Source organism: Stegostoma tigrinum, chromosome 8 (genome assembly GCF_030684315.1).
Source record: "Stegostoma tigrinum isolate sSteTig4 chromosome 8, sSteTig4.hap1, whole genome shotgun sequence".
NCBI classification, from domain to species: Eukaryota; Metazoa; Chordata; class Chondrichthyes; order Orectolobiformes; family Stegostomatidae; genus Stegostoma; species Stegostoma tigrinum.
In genome coordinates this window covers 33,217,640-33,233,004 of record NC_081361.1, presented here as the reverse complement: position 1 = coordinate 33,233,004, position 15,365 = coordinate 33,217,640, and the positions used below count along the sequence as shown (strand labels likewise).

Genomic DNA, 15,365 nt, shown 5'->3' with positions numbered 1-15,365 from the left:
TTTGTAACCACAAGTATTCATATGATCACATGAGTAGTCATAGCAATGAGGAGGTTGGTTAGCTCAGTTGGCTGAGAGGACAGGTTTGTTCAATTCTCACACTAGCTCAAGTCATCATGAAAGTTTTGCCTTCTCAATTTTACCTGAGGCTGTGGTAAATCTTAGGTTAAACTCATCACTAATCATCTCTGCCTATGATAAACCCAGTTCAATTTTTAATCAATGATTATACCTTAGATGTCGATAATGAGAGAATGGTAATGCCATTGAAAGTCAAAGGATAATAGAGTCATAGAGTTACACAACAGGAAAACAGTCCTTTCAGTTCAACTCATCCATGCATACCAGATATCCTAAATTAATCTGGTTGCATTTGCCAGCATTTGACCCATATCCCTCTAAACCTTTCCTATTCATATACCCATCCAGATGGCTTTTAAACGTTGTAATCGTACCCATCTTCACCATTTCCCCCTCAGCTCGTTCCATGCATGCACCACCCTTTGTGTGAAAAAGTTGCCCCTCAGGTCTCTTCTAAATCTTTCCCCTCTCACCTTAATCCAATGCTCTTTAGTTTTGGAGTCGCCTACGCTGGGAAGAGACCTTAGCTATTCACCCTATCCATGCTGCCCATAATTTTATGAACCTCTTTCAGGTCACCTCTCATCTCCAACGCTCCAGGGCAAAAAGCACCAGCCTATTCAGCCTCCCCCTATAGCTCAAATCCTCCAATCCCAGCAATATCCTTGTAAATCTTTTCTGCACCCTCTCAAGTTTAACAACATCATTTCTAAAGCAGGGAGACTAGAGCTGAATGCAGTATTCTAAAAGTGGCCTCAGCAATGTCCTGTACAGTTCCAACATGATCTCCCAACTCCTGTACTCAATGTATTGACCAATTAAGGTAAATCTGTCATGTGGGAGGACTGAAAACTATTAAAGTTTGCATGCAGTTTTCCAAGGAGGAAAATGCATTCAAAGACACTTAGTACCTGATCATGTGATTTGGCCTGTGGAGGACTGGGGGTTGATGGGGGGAATGGGTATTGATGGCAAGATCCCTATCACTGACATCAACTTCTTCCCAGTGAAATTTTTTTTAAATTGATTCACGTGAATGGCCGTTGCTGTGTGGACCAACGTATATTGTGCTTTCCAAGGTACCCTTTTCAAGTCTATGCATCTATCTATAATACTTACAATGCTGACTCTCTATGTCTCAATGATAAACCTGCATCTCTGGCTTTTAAATCATGTTTTTTTAAACTCATTAACAGGATGAGGACATTGCTAGTTAGGCAGCATTTATTGCCCTTCCCTAATTGCCCAGAGGGCAGTGAAGAGTCAACCACATTGAGTCTGGAGTCATATGAAGGCCAGACCAGGTGAGGATGTAATTTCCTTCCCTAAAGGACATTAGTGAACCAGATGGGTTTTTCCCAATAATCAGCAATGGATTCATGGACATCATTAGACTCTTAATTCCAGATATTTGTTTAATTCAATTTCACCATCTGCCGTGGCAGGATTCAAACACGGATTCCCTGAATGTTATCTGGGTTTCTAGGTTAACAGTCCAGCAATAATACCACTAGGCCATAGCCTCCCCAAGTTATCTCAGTCATTGATTAAATGGTGAATAGTTGAGAGATTGAAAGAAACCCTCATGGACCACCAGTAGTAGCACTCTGTCCAATGAGAGTATCTGGCTTTTATTCCTACTTCCTTGAGGTGCAAAGTGTTAATGTCAAATATGTAGATAGAGTGTCTAATCAATGATTTTGGTTCACCTGATAACAGCAATGTGAAACCTTGAGCTACAAACAATTAAAACACAATGTTTAATTACAGAAAATCTTTACCAACAATCTAGTCTCAAAAATCAAATTACTATTTGAAAATATGGATGAAAACAGATATTTCTCTGCTGCCACTCAGCCCAATTCTTTTGTTTTCAATTTCATGAACTTTGGCGTCTCTTGACTGTATCTTTGAGAGACTTTATGAAATGACTTCTGAAATATGAGTAATAACCATTGGTTTTTCCCTCTCTGTGACCTTAGTGCCGTCTTCAAAGCACTGAATCAGGACGATGCTGGGGAATGAAAGAAGAAACCACCATAGCCTCTTTTCTGGGTAAGTTGCTTATAATGGGCTTGTCTGCTTCAAGTACTTGTGAATGTGAGGCCAGTTTCCTATTATCGGCAATAAACATCTTAATTCACTCTGTTATTGACCAACAGTACAGCCTGTTGATCTCAAAACAATGCAAACCACCACAAAGAGTCTGGAAGCAGGCCAGTTGGCCTATAAAGTCCACTCCAACCCTCACCCACACCCCTACAAAATTTAGCACAGCTCAGCCACACATTTTTGAGCTGTGGTAAGAAACCAGAGCACCTGCAGTAAACCCATACGTACATGGGGAGAATGTGCAAACTCCACCCAAGGGAGGAAATGAACTCAGTTCTCCAGCACTGTTAACCACTGAGCTACCACACTGCCCCAAATGTGGGAGATCATTAAGATGTTCATTGGAATACACCAGTCTAGAGGTAACAAAGACAGGGATAGTGTTTTAGCAGAATATAAACTAAGACTGGGGTGAACTTTGATTCTTTTTATGTTCATACGGTGTTGGGTATCACTTCCACAATGGAAGGTGGAGTCCAAATTCCATAGACAGCCCCGTGGTGAGCTGGGGTCGGATAAAACTTCTCTTTAGCATTGGTCGTAGTCTTTCCGGCAATGTCACAACACCTGATGCATTTCAGCCTCTTTCTTTCACTTGCTTAAATGAACGGCAGCACAGATTTGAAGTTGGCATCCTGCCTGTATCAGAAGTTAAGGTGTTGTTTAATCGAGTATCCTAACACCTTCCCATTATTTTTCTGGTCTTTTCAAACTTCCCGGCCACAGGATTCCAGTTGAAGAAAGCCAGGGGCGGTTAGACTTGTTGGAGATGGGTCATTGCGCGGTGTGAAAGCCACTCGCCCAGGATCAGCACTGGATGGTTTTCGACTGGCTTTCTAAGGAGGTGGGTGTGAACGTCTTTGCCAGAAACGTACACAACAGTGCTAAGGGACGTAGTAACTCATCCCCGGGCTGTTGGTGATGTGTGAGAGGCGGGTTTTAGCCTGACTGGGGCCTGCGGTACCGCCACGTCAGTGAGAACGTACTGTGGCGAATGAATGAGGGAGGGGACCCTGGTTTCTGTGGCAGCGGCGTGGAGAATCGGAAAGGCGGGACTATTGTCAAGGCAGTCCCCTGTGGGGCCCAGCCCCGTTCCCCTTGTCTACCAACTCCATGTGGCTGCCGGCACCTTTGATGCTGCGTGTTTAAATATGAGCGTGCAGCAACCGGACAGGGAAATGCGCGGCTATTTAACTGTGGCTGAAGAGATTTATCGCAGAACTGAACCGGAAAACGATTCCCCCACCAAACTTCGGGCCTACTCACTGTGTCGGCGTTGAGACGGTTAGAAAGATTGGTAAACTATCATGAAAATTCTACTTGGCGTTTAGTAAAATCCGTTTCCGTTTAACAACCCCTCCCCCCCCCCGAAAAAAATACAAATATTTTGTTTGTTGTAAACCAAACGCTAATAACTCAATCGTTGAACGGAAGGTATTCCGTTGGGCTCGAGCTCCGTTTGAATCGAATCGAACGCGGGGCAGTTAACGCTGGGCGGCACGCGCGGCTCCGGCCGTTTGGGGAAGGCGATGGATCGAGACCAGGACCCGGAGCTGGCCTTGGCCGCCCACCGGGAGCAGCTGGAGCGGTCGGGCCAGGCTCACTTGCTCCGCTTCTGGGACGAGCTGGACCAGGCCGAGCGGGCCGAGCTGCTGGGCGACCTGAACGGCTGCTACTTCCCCGAGATCATGAGCTTCTTCAACCGGGCCGTGTCGGCTCCGGTGCCGATCCAGCAGCAGATGGACGAGCAGATGGAGCCGGTGCCCAGGGAAGTGCAGGGCAGCGTCTCCAGAGACTGGGAGAGACTGCCCGAGTGGAAGGCAGAAGGTAAGAGCTTAGCGAATTCGGTGACTTCTTAAGATGAGATAACAAAGTGTAGAGCTGGATGAACACAGCAGGCCAAGCAGCATCAGAAGAGCAGGAAGGCTGACGTTTCGGGTCTGGACCTACTGCTGCTCTGGTGCTGCGTGCTGCGTTCAGACAGCTCTACACCCTGTTATCTCAGATTCTCCAGCACCTGCAGTTCCTTCAAAATCCGACACGACTTCTTCAGATGCCCGCTTTTGGTTTCGACACTTAAACCTGTTGGATGAGGGAATTGGTGCACCACGAAAGCGCTGCTACAGACCTGAGAGAAGTGGTGTATCGAGTGTTATGATATCATCACTGCCGAAAAGCAGGATCCTGTCAAATCGCTCTCTGGGATGGTTGGGTGGGGGCATCTATGACACCAGCAAAATGTGCAAATCTTCCAAGAAACGAAAGTTATGCGTGCGTATGGTTTTCTATTATAATTATCTGACTGAGTCTAGGGGCCACAGTAAACTTTTGAGTTTTTTTTCGCTGGCATTGTTTTATTGGGCTTCTAATCCCTTTTTTTCTTTAAATAAACCCACTACTTGGGTTTAAAACTGTTGCAGGCTCTCTCTTACCGTCTGTGGTAAAATAGATGCAACAAATGCGTCCTGTTTTTTGCCTTTTGCCAAGCTTTGATTGGTCAGTTTAAGGGGTGTTTTCCTTTACGAATGGCACCTGGTACATATGGGGCATGCGGAGGACCAGAGGGCACAAAGTGCATTTGGGACCCAAATGATTGTTGAAAATGTCAGATGCGAAAGTGGAGGGGGAAAAATAGAAGGTGAAGGTACCCCAATGACCAAGTTACCCTGGTGGACCTGATTATTTCTGTGAGGAATGCGATCGAATAAGAGAGATGGAAGGAATGGGATGGGAATGCCATGAGAGAAATACCTTTGGATGAGAATGGTATGTGGAAGGTGGATACGATGATATAATTAGTTGAGTAACAAAATGGCACAGTCACTTAATGTTTTATTCAAAAGCTAATCACCATGCTAAAATTGAGGTTTTAATAGATTTGAATGAAAAAGTTACAAAGAGGCTGTTATCTTTAAAAGAATACTTCAGTGCTGATTCTATAGATGAAGAACAGAGTAGCAGTCTAGATCCTCCACAGTATTCAAACAATCTGATTCCAGTGGGCATTGGGGGCAGCATGGTTACTCAGTGGTTAGCACCTCACGGCTCCAGAGACCCAGGATCCGATTCCAGCCTTGATGGCTGTATATGTGGAGTTTGCACAAGCTCTCGTGTCTCCGTGGATTCCCTCCCACAGTCCAAAGATGTCCAAATTAGGTGCATAAGCCATGCTAAATTGCCCATTGTGTCTGGGGATGTGAACTCTGTGGATTAGCATTGGGATAGGGTAGGGGAATGGGTATAGGTGGGATGCTCTTCAGAGGTTCAATGTGGACTCAATGGATCAAATGCTTCCACACTGTAAGAGTTCAATGAAGATCTCTCAAACTGTTAAAGCAATACAGTTGCAATAAAGGTACTGATACACCCACAAATGTTTTGTAGGTCTGTACTGATCTTACATAATCTCAAGGTTACTTAGGGTCAAGACAATTTAGTGACATTCACTTCAAAGTAGAATGATCCACCGTTTCAGGTAACGCTTGCTTATAATTTGACTATTTCTAATTTTTTATTTATACTTCTAACAAACATCATTTTGATGTGGAAGTTTCTTTTGATAAAGCCATTCTGTTTCTTGGAAAGCAAAGAAGATAACTCTTAATGTAGAGAATATCATGGATCTTTCAAATTTGTCATATAACTGAAAGCAAATCCTTCAGAATGTAACTGAACTTGGAAGTAATTAATAATTCCAAACTAAGCAGTCAGGTCATGTCTGAGATTGTGATAGACATCAGTGATCAAGATAGTGACAAAAGGTTTTGTGTTTTCAGAAGATTGGTTGTGTTGAGGGTGCGTTAAAACTTTTCAGAATAATTTACAATTTATTGATAAAGCAGGTTATATTTCAACCTTGATAGTGAACAAATTTTCAATTTTATGTTCATAAATACAATGAATTAGATTGAATTGGGAGACAACAGGCAGTGACCTTAACATGTTGGTTAACCCACCACTTTCATACCGAGTTCAAAGTGGAAAAGTAATTACATCGAAACACAGAAAATAGAACAGAAATTACAAAGACCAACAAATGAGAAAATGTACAGCAGAACAATTAAGTGCAGTTTCTAGCAGTTCAGGGGCCAAGTAATTAACTGATCAAGTGAGATTTGAACCGCTGAGTTCATTATGGTTCATGAAACATTTGTGAACTTTGGAAATAACATGCAATGCACCACATTGGATGGGGGAGACCACGAGGCGGTGCAGTGGCATAGTGGTGAGCACTGCTGCCTCACAGCGCAAGGGACTTGGATTTGAATCCAGCCTTCGTGACTGTGTGGAGTTTGCATGTTCTGTGTCTGCATGGGTTTCCTTTGGGTGTTCTGACTTCCTCCCACAATCCAAAGATGTGCAAGTTAGGTGGATTTGCTATGCTAAATTGCCCACACTGTCCTGGGAATGTGTAAACTGGGTGGATTAGCTCTGGTAAATGTGGATTTATGGGGATAGGATTGATGCTGTTTGCAGATGCAGATTAAATGGACCAAATGTCCTCCATCTCTAGGGATTCTATATTGTAGATGTGGAAATGTAAAACAAGAACAGAAAGTGCTGTTAACAAATATGGGTTAGTCAGGATCTATGGCAAGATTGTACTGAGTTAATGTTTTGGTTGCAGGTTTTTCAACTCTGAGCAATAAGAAATATTAAAACCCCCAAAGAGGCAAAGACTGCATAAGAAATCCAGAAGTATGTTTGGGGAAATGAACAATTGGCAAACTTGATTGAAATTTGAAAGTGATGCAGCTAAGCCTGGAGTTATTGATATCAGGGCTGCCTATGTCTAAGTCTTTTTGATCTGTACATCTTTGTCTTACTACGATCTGCTGTACCATGTGTAAACAAAGCTTTTCACTGTATTTCAATAAATGTGACACGAAATAAATAAATCAATTAATTAATCAATCAAATGCCTAGAAGGAAATTAGATATTGGTTTTGAAACGTTGTGAAGAAATTCTTCACATAGTAGAGATCACAGAGGATAGAGTATTAAAGTAGCAATCTACTTGAGAGCAAAATAACAAAGTCGTAACCTAACTTTTATTCTCTCCAATTTATAGAGGCGACTGTACGTTGATAGCACATAGTGGATGCTAGATTAGTTGAAATATACATGAATTATATTTTTGCGTGAAGTTTGTTCGTTGTCCCGAAAAGTGAATGGGCCAGTGATGCAGTTCATACTTTAACATGGGGACTAATTGGTGATGGGTAACTAGAATGTGGGTGGATGAAAATGTAAACCTGTGGTATTGCAAATGGAACAGTCCCTTTGGAAAATGGGAAGGTGAGGAAAAAGAACAAATGTTCTGACTATCAAATTATGTTGTGGATGGTAGAAGAATCAATCTTTTTGTTCTGTGTGAAGCTGAATTATGAAGAACAGTTTAAAATGTCAGTTGTAAGTTTAAAAACAAGTGGTTGAGGTATACATTAGAATGCAGTGAAGAAGGCAAGAGTGAAGGACTAGCTTGAAAGAGAAACCCTTTTTCTGCTTTTGCCAATTATAAGCCCTGTTATAATAATTTAGAATTTGAAAAGTATTAGAAAACATTATTTGGATTTGTTTAAATTTGAATACAGAGCAAATTTCATAATCAAAATTTCATAATCTTGAATTATTTTGTGCATATGGTTTTCAATTAACATCTTGCCAATAGTGTCAATCATGGTATTTCAAATCTCTTGCCACCATTCTGCAAAGGGATTTTATTCATTAGTCTGGAACTCAATCAATATCACTTAATCAGATTATCCAGTCACTGTGTCTCATTATGTTTCGAGGGAGCTTGCTGACTGAAAGTCGTTGTGCCAACTATATTACAACAGTTACTGCTGTAACATGCTTGGGTTTGTGAAAAACAAAAATATAAACACGAGTTATTCCTACAAATTTGATTGGCCATAAACACTATTAGTTTTTCAATAGTCCATTGTTTGTATATTGCAATTCAAGTTACAGTGAAGTACATAACTAATCTGTCTAATAGTAATAACAGTCCAGGCTTAATGACATAGTGTGAGGGAAATTTGGTTTGTTCAACGAGACAGTGCTTGCCTTTTGTTTATTGCCTGTCTTAAATGGATGATCATTGAATGGTAGGTTTTACTTCTAGAATCACGTAATTGATGAATTACTGATATATACTGGCAGTAGGCTGAAAGTATTGTTTAAGAGTTAATATCTATTTAGTGAGGCTAATGAAACGTGCCATTGTGCTACAAATATTGTTGTGCTATATGTTATGTTACACTGATTCCATATGCAATTAAAAACTGAAAGAACCTTGGATGCTGTAAATTCGGAACAAAAACAAAGTTGCTGGAAAATCCCAGCAAGTCTGGCAGCATCTGTGAACAAAAAGTCAGAGTTAATGTTTCGGGTCTGGTGACCCTTCCTCAGAATTAAAATCGCTGTACTGAGTTTCTGTTTCTCCGTTTTCAGTAGCTTTTAAGCTTGTTACTGAAACTGTTTATTCAAGTAGTTCCCCATTCATTTTCTAAATTGTAAGAGCTATTGTGCGCTTGCAGCTGAAAATAAAATTTTAATTAAAACTAAATATCACAATACTCAGTTTTTCAGTTTATAAATACAGAAAGTTCATGCACACTTGTAGTTTTGAGAGAAGTACTGTCAAGCAGGTGAAGCTGAACCTAGTAGAAATGGAAAACTGGCAAAGCAATATAAACTCCAGCATTCCAGGGTGTAGAATAAAGAAAAATCAAAGCTAATAATACAGGTCATGTTGGAGAAGAGGATGTTTCTTTCATAAGCAATAAAAAGCTAGTGTTTCACTTTTTTTAAATTCATATGTACGTTGAACCAAAATTTTACTTCAGGTGTTAATCCCATGTGACCTGAAATGACTCATTGGAAGGACCAGGATAATAAAATGTGAGGCTGGATGAACACAGCAGGCCAAGCAGCATCTCAGGAGCACAAAAGCTGACGTTTCGGGCCTAGACCCTTCATCAGAGAGGAGCCTTCATTTGAAGGACCATTTTTTTCTAGAAAATCTTGGAAACACATCCAAGCCTCCACGAATGTTAACTGAGTTGTAGTATGATCAGGGTTTGTTTTAAACAGAGAAAGGGATCAGATGGGGTAGGTACAGTGTTACCTCTGGTTGGAAGTGGGGTTGTAATCCAGAACAAGAAAGCACAATCTATTTTTATTAGAGCAAAGTGCTTACCACATGAAATCAGGAAACCTTTTTCCCACGTAAACTAAATCTGGAATATTCTTTTTCAAAAGATGTGGGCCAGTTGACATTTTTGAGACAGATTTGGCAACCTAATAAAACTATGAAGCAGTTGCTGAGAAACAAAGGTTAAATGAGTCAATATCTTTGAATGGTAGAACAGATCTGTTGAATCATTTATCCCCTCCCACCTCACTATGTTTTATACTACAGTAACAGTAATGCTGCTATTTTTGTCACATACCAGGCCTCCTTTAATTCAATCATTTATTGATCTAGATTAAAGAATATTGAATATAGTTCATCACATTTTATATAAAACACAATCAATTTTAAGGGAGGGGCAGAGAGAGAAACTATAATCAAATCTAACCGTGATAACAAAGTGTGAAGCTGGATGAACACAGCAGGCCAAGCAGCATCGCAGGAGCACAAAAGCTGATGTTTTGGGCCTAGACCCTTCATCCGAGAGGGGGCTGGACAGAGGGTTCTGGAATAAATAGGGAGAGAGGGGGAGGCGGACCAGAGATGGATTGCACTGGGAGAGAGGATCCCTGAGGTTGGTCCAGAGGGATGAGGGTAACTTCTTCAGATTAGGCATCTTGGAAGAGGCTTCGCAGTGAGGTTGAAATTGTGGTCCGCCTCCCCCTCTCAGGTCAAGGAGGCGGGATGAGGTAGTAGGGAGGAAATGGAGGTGCAGCTTGAGGTGGGAGGAAGGAATGGGTGAGAGGAGGAACAGATTAGGGAAGCGGAGACAGGCTGGGCTGGTTTTGTGATGCAGTGGGGTAAAGGGAGATTTTGAAACTAGTGAAGTCCACATTGATACCATTGGGCTGCAGGGGTCCCAAGCGGAATATGAGTTGCTGTTCCTGCAACCTTCGGGTGGCATCATTGTGGCACTGCAGGAAGCCCATGATGGACATGTCATCTAAAGAATGGGAGGGGGAGTTAAAATGGTTCACGACTGGGAGGTGCAGTTGTTTATTGCGAACCGAGCGGAGGTGTTCTGCAAAGCAGTCCCCAAGCCTCTGCTTGGTTTCCCCAATGTAGAGGAAGCCACACCGGGTACAGTGGATATAGTATACCACATTGGCAGACGTGCAGGTGAACATCTGCTTGATATGGAAGGTCATCTTTGTGCCTGGGATGGGGGTGAGGGAGGAGGTGTGGGGGCAAGTGTAGCACTTCCTGCGGGTGCAGGCGAAGGTGCCGGGTGTTTTGGGGTTGGAGGGGAGTGTGGAGCAAACAAGGGAGTCACGGAGAGAGTGGTCTCTCCAGAAGGCAGACAAGGGTGGGGATGGAAAAATGTCTTGGGTGGTGGGATTGGATTGTAGATGGCGGAAGTGTCGCAGGATGATGCATTGTATCCGGAGGTTGGTGGGGTGGTATGTGAGAACAAGGGGGATCCTCTTGGGGCGGTTGTGGCGGGGGTGGGGTGTGAGGGATGTGTTGCAGGAGATGCGGTCAAGGGCATTCTCGATTCTGCAGTTCCCATTATCACTGATCAAATCTAACCGTGTAAGTTTCCGGACAAATAGGTTATATTAAATTCACCTGATTAAGAAGAGCTGAACTACATGGGTATTCCTCAAGTAACCTTAGCCATTTTAAGCTGCTTTGCTTAGGAGGTACCCAAGCAATGACCAGAAAGGAATGTTATATGACATATTAGTAGTTAAACGTTCTAACTGCTGCAGAAAATAGATTTCCCAAGAGCTGCATAAAATGTAAGATGATGCTATGTCATTTGTGTCTCAGTTGCGAGCAGGGTTGATTTTGCAAGCTTCCAAATGAGGGATTAGTGTATAAATTTTGAAATGATTTTCAAACATGAGTTAAAAATACACAATTAACTACCCTTTGTTTCCAACAATATCTGTGACCACCTTCACAGCATCTCTTCTAAATTAATCTCAAATAATTTATGTGGGTAGATGATTCCAGCTTGCCACGTATTTATTATAGATTAAAGTTAACAGCTTTTTCCTAAAGGGTAGCTATTTGTAAGTAAATTGGAGACTGGCCACGTACTGTTGAGTCATTCATTCATGAAGCAGGTTCTTGGTCAAGATCCAAGCCAGACATCATGGCAAGACTCTCCATTCCCTGTCAGTTAAACTATTTTTTTTCAGTAAATATTCACTCCCAGTGGGTACTTGCATGTGGGACAAAGTTGTCATTCATTTCATCCCTAGCTTAAGAATGTATTCATTATTTTAATGTGCATGTAATAGAAAATATTTATTAAGTTCAAGAAGCTTCCAACAGGCATGCCTTCATGTATTGAGAAGAGATGGTGATGTTGCAGGAGTTCCTTTTAATTTTAAGCTGTAGTTCAGGCTGAAATCTTAGAATAAAATTCTCATTGGAATGTTTGAGGCTTGTGTAAATGGTTATGAATCATTTGAGCTCTTCCTTTACCAGAAGCCTACTATGTTTGAGAAGTGAATGGATGTCATTATTTAAATTTTGGGTGGTGATGGCAAGGGATATTGCCGGGGGATAGAGGAACTCTTAAGTCATTCAGTCTGGCAAGATTTTCAACTGATTCAATGTTAATTTTATTTCTGTCAGAGAAGCATTTAGTGTAAATAACACTTTTTTTTTATAATGAATCAGAATTTGGTATGCCCTACTTATTTCACCCTCCCACCTTCAGTTTTTTTTTCCCCCCTCTAAAAGTTGCTGGGAGTACATCTGTCCCAGTGAAGATTACAAAACATTTAGGGTCTTGGTAAATGAGGGAAGCGGCTAATTGATCAGATTTAAGAATCCAGAAAGAAACGGGAACAACAGAGAAGGAAAATGTGTGAAATAGAGTTTGATCCAACACAGAAGGAGAAATAGTCAGGGAAGACATTGGACTAATGGGAAAAGAAGAGAAAAACTGAAAATGTTTTAAGATTTGGCAATTTTCTGAGGCCCCACAGTTTACAAGAACTTAAATCTCATTTTATAAAAATGTCTTGCATTGCTAAAATTGATCTTAACTTTCTTCAGGGTCTAATTAGCAATTGATGTGCAAATAAACTAATTTATTGAAATCCAAAAGGTGATTTGAGGGTGAACTGTGGTTTCCATGAAGTTCACACTAGATTGACACTAATTGCCCATAAATTTGCAGTTACCCATTAAATTGCTGGCTGTTTTACACAACAATAAGAGATGGCTGTTTTGATATTTAAAAGTTGATATGTAGCTAATTCTTCCATCCATTTGAAAAGTCTAAGATTATGCTGGGGTTAGCATTGCTGTAAATTTTTGACTTAAGTTGGCTGTTAGCTTTAAATAAATTATTTATTATGATTAAAATGAAAGTTTCAGCCAGAAAATCGGATTTAAATCAAAATTCTGTGATACGTTTTATCCACCACAGTTTAATGTAGGGTCACAGTCTTTGCAATGGTTTCTGAAAGAGCTGTATGGAGGGGGACAGCAACTGGAGTGCCTGTACATTTTGGCAACTTGCTGACTTAGGGTCTGTTTATAGGTGTGGAAATTTGTGCAGCAAAACCTTAAAGAAGAAGAATGATTTAGTGTGGCTTATGTTTTCATTCACATTTATTTTAAGTCCTCACAAATATAAGGCAATAAAATTACTAACAGTTGCAAAGTTGTATAGTGATCAAGCTCAATAATTTACACAGGCTTTATTTAGTAGTGATGAAAATTTCTTGCATGTGAATGATAATTTGAAATATATAGCTTTAACACAAGCTAGTGCTATTTTTCCTCCCCTTAAGTTGGAATGTAGCTGCTATTTATGAAATTTTCTTTATTCTTACATGGGATATGGGAATCACTGTTAAAGTCTGCATGTGTTATCCATCTCTAGTTTTCTTCGCCACACCATTTTAGAAGGCAGTTAGGAATCAACCACACTATTGTGTTTAAATGGGTCTAATAAATATAGCAGATTTTCTTTCCTGAAGAACATTAATAAGCCAGATGGGGTTTTTACATCAATTAATGAGTTTTGTGGTGACCATTACCAAGACCAGTTTTCAAATCCAGAGTTGTTGATTGAATTCAAATTCCACCTTGTAGTGAGATTTGAACCTGCATCCCCAGATTACCAGTCCAGTGACATGACCACTACATCACTCCCTACCAGTAAACAGTCCCAATGAAAAAATAAATCCAAAGCAATTGCACTGAAAGAAGGAATGGTCTCTGGAAAAATCTTCACTGGAAACGGCTAATACTGCAACAAGAACTATTTCCTACAAGTCTTGTTTCTTGTTGAAATATGTCTGAATTTGCCAGGAATATTAAATGTGGTAGCTTTGTTCAAATACTAGTGAAGTACAGTGAAGTTTTTCTTTATGTACGAAGTTCAAGCTGGAAAATACTAAATATCTACAACTTTACATTTTTATAATTTTTGTAAGGTGTTTTATTTGCTGGTTAACGTAGCATCTGTTTGCTGTTGGAGTCACTTACGCTACTTTTCTTGATTTGATCAACTGTATACTTTTAGCCTCTGGTCCTATTTAGGTCTTTCAAAATTGGTAACTTTTCTGCTGGGTGAAGAGGATACATTAAATATACCAGGCCAAGCTCTGTTAATCAACCCTGGATTCTTACTCCACAAGTAAATTGACTTTGTGCTGAATGACACTTACGCCCATCACAGAAACCAACACTGAAAACACAGAGCTGGAAATACTCGTCAGGAATGACAGCATCTGTGGAGATAATGATTTAATGTCTTCAGTCAAATTCTTAATTAACTGCAGCTGCTGGTACAAAAAAAGATTAACTGGTTAATGAAGCATATTTGAATTAAAACTGGTTGATCTAATACTTAGAGTGCAGCATAACATTCAATCAGGTTTGTTACCTTATGTAAGGGCTGTTATGACCCCATGTGATGTTATGACTGAATGGGTCAAATCCCAGTCTGAAATCTGGATTGATAGATCTTGAGGTGATCTCTCATTGAAACATAAGCACACACTGTGGCAGTTTTACTTCTAACAATTCAACAGAAATTTAGGGCTTTTGTGGTACAGCGGTGAATCAAAATACCTGAATTCAAATTCCATCTGCTTCAGAAATGTCGTAACATATCTGAACAGGTTGATTAAATAAATTTTTGTTTTATATATTTCAAAAATTGTTCTTTTGCCAGTTGGATGTCCATCTTACGTGTTCTGGGCTATTTTTGTTAAGTATCCGCACTTATTTCTGTAGCGTTTGCTTGAAACAGTCACTGTATTTATTTTCTAATCTCTCTTCCTCAGGTCTTCTTCAAATCTCTAAGAACAAAGTAGCGGTTTTACTTTTAGCTGGTGGACAGGGAACACGTCTTGGAGTGACCTATCCTAAAGGAATGTACAATGTCGGTTTGCTATCAAGGAAAACGCTCTTTCAGATTCAAGCTGAACGTATTCTGAAACTTCAGCATTTGGCATCAGAGCAGTTTGGGCACAAATGCACTATTCCATGGTCAGTGTGTCAACCCACTTTCGAATTTTAACTCCAGTACGTCAGTTTAAGTGCAGAGATGAAATTTTGAACTAATGTTCCTTGCAGCTGCACAGTTAAAATAACCTCTTACAAAGTGGATGTAGATTGAATTGAGTTTGTCATGTCTTAAATTGATCTAGTCAGTATTTTGCTTGTTACAATGTTGCTTTAGCAGTACCTCTCTTGCGTGCTGAATATAGAAACAGCAACTGTATGCCCAAAGTTAGGCAGGGAAAATGAATATGTGGAACCCTTGCAGAGCTTTGAGAAGGTTTACATAAGAATAAGTCTCAACTTCTTGTTTATTTGAAGTGTGAATGATTCAGAATGATCAGTTTAAGAATTATTTCATTGTTTTGATTCTGGATTACGTAGTAAATAGAAATACTGTGGATATTATGGAACAAAAAAAGTGTATGCTAATGTGAGAATGATTCTGGATGAGAAAAAAAATCTAACTCCCATCTTGGGGATTTTTTTTGCTCCA

General features: G+C 40.4%; 1 protein-coding gene across 4 annotated transcripts in view; it reads left to right on the top strand.

Annotated features, from left to right (window-relative positions):
- Positions 1–3,043: 3,043 nt before the first annotated feature.
- The window catches only part of uap1 (UDP-N-acetylglucosamine pyrophosphorylase 1), a 46,012-nt gene continuing 33,690 nt past the window's right edge, over positions 3,044–15,365 (top strand). Inside the window, exons 1-2 of one of the 4 annotated variants that reach the window (XR_009446052.1) lie at positions 3,044–4,020; positions 14,653–14,857. Coding sequence is in view for 2 of the 4 variants with exons in the window: in XM_048539363.2 (XP_048395320.2) it covers positions 3,723–4,020; positions 14,653–14,857 (503 nt within the window). In the remaining 2 variants the exon portion in view is untranslated. The remainder of the gene's footprint in view (positions 4,021–14,652; positions 14,858–15,365) is intronic. The other 3 variants (XR_009446053.1, XM_048539363.2, XM_048539364.2) reach the window with 3 other exon arrangements.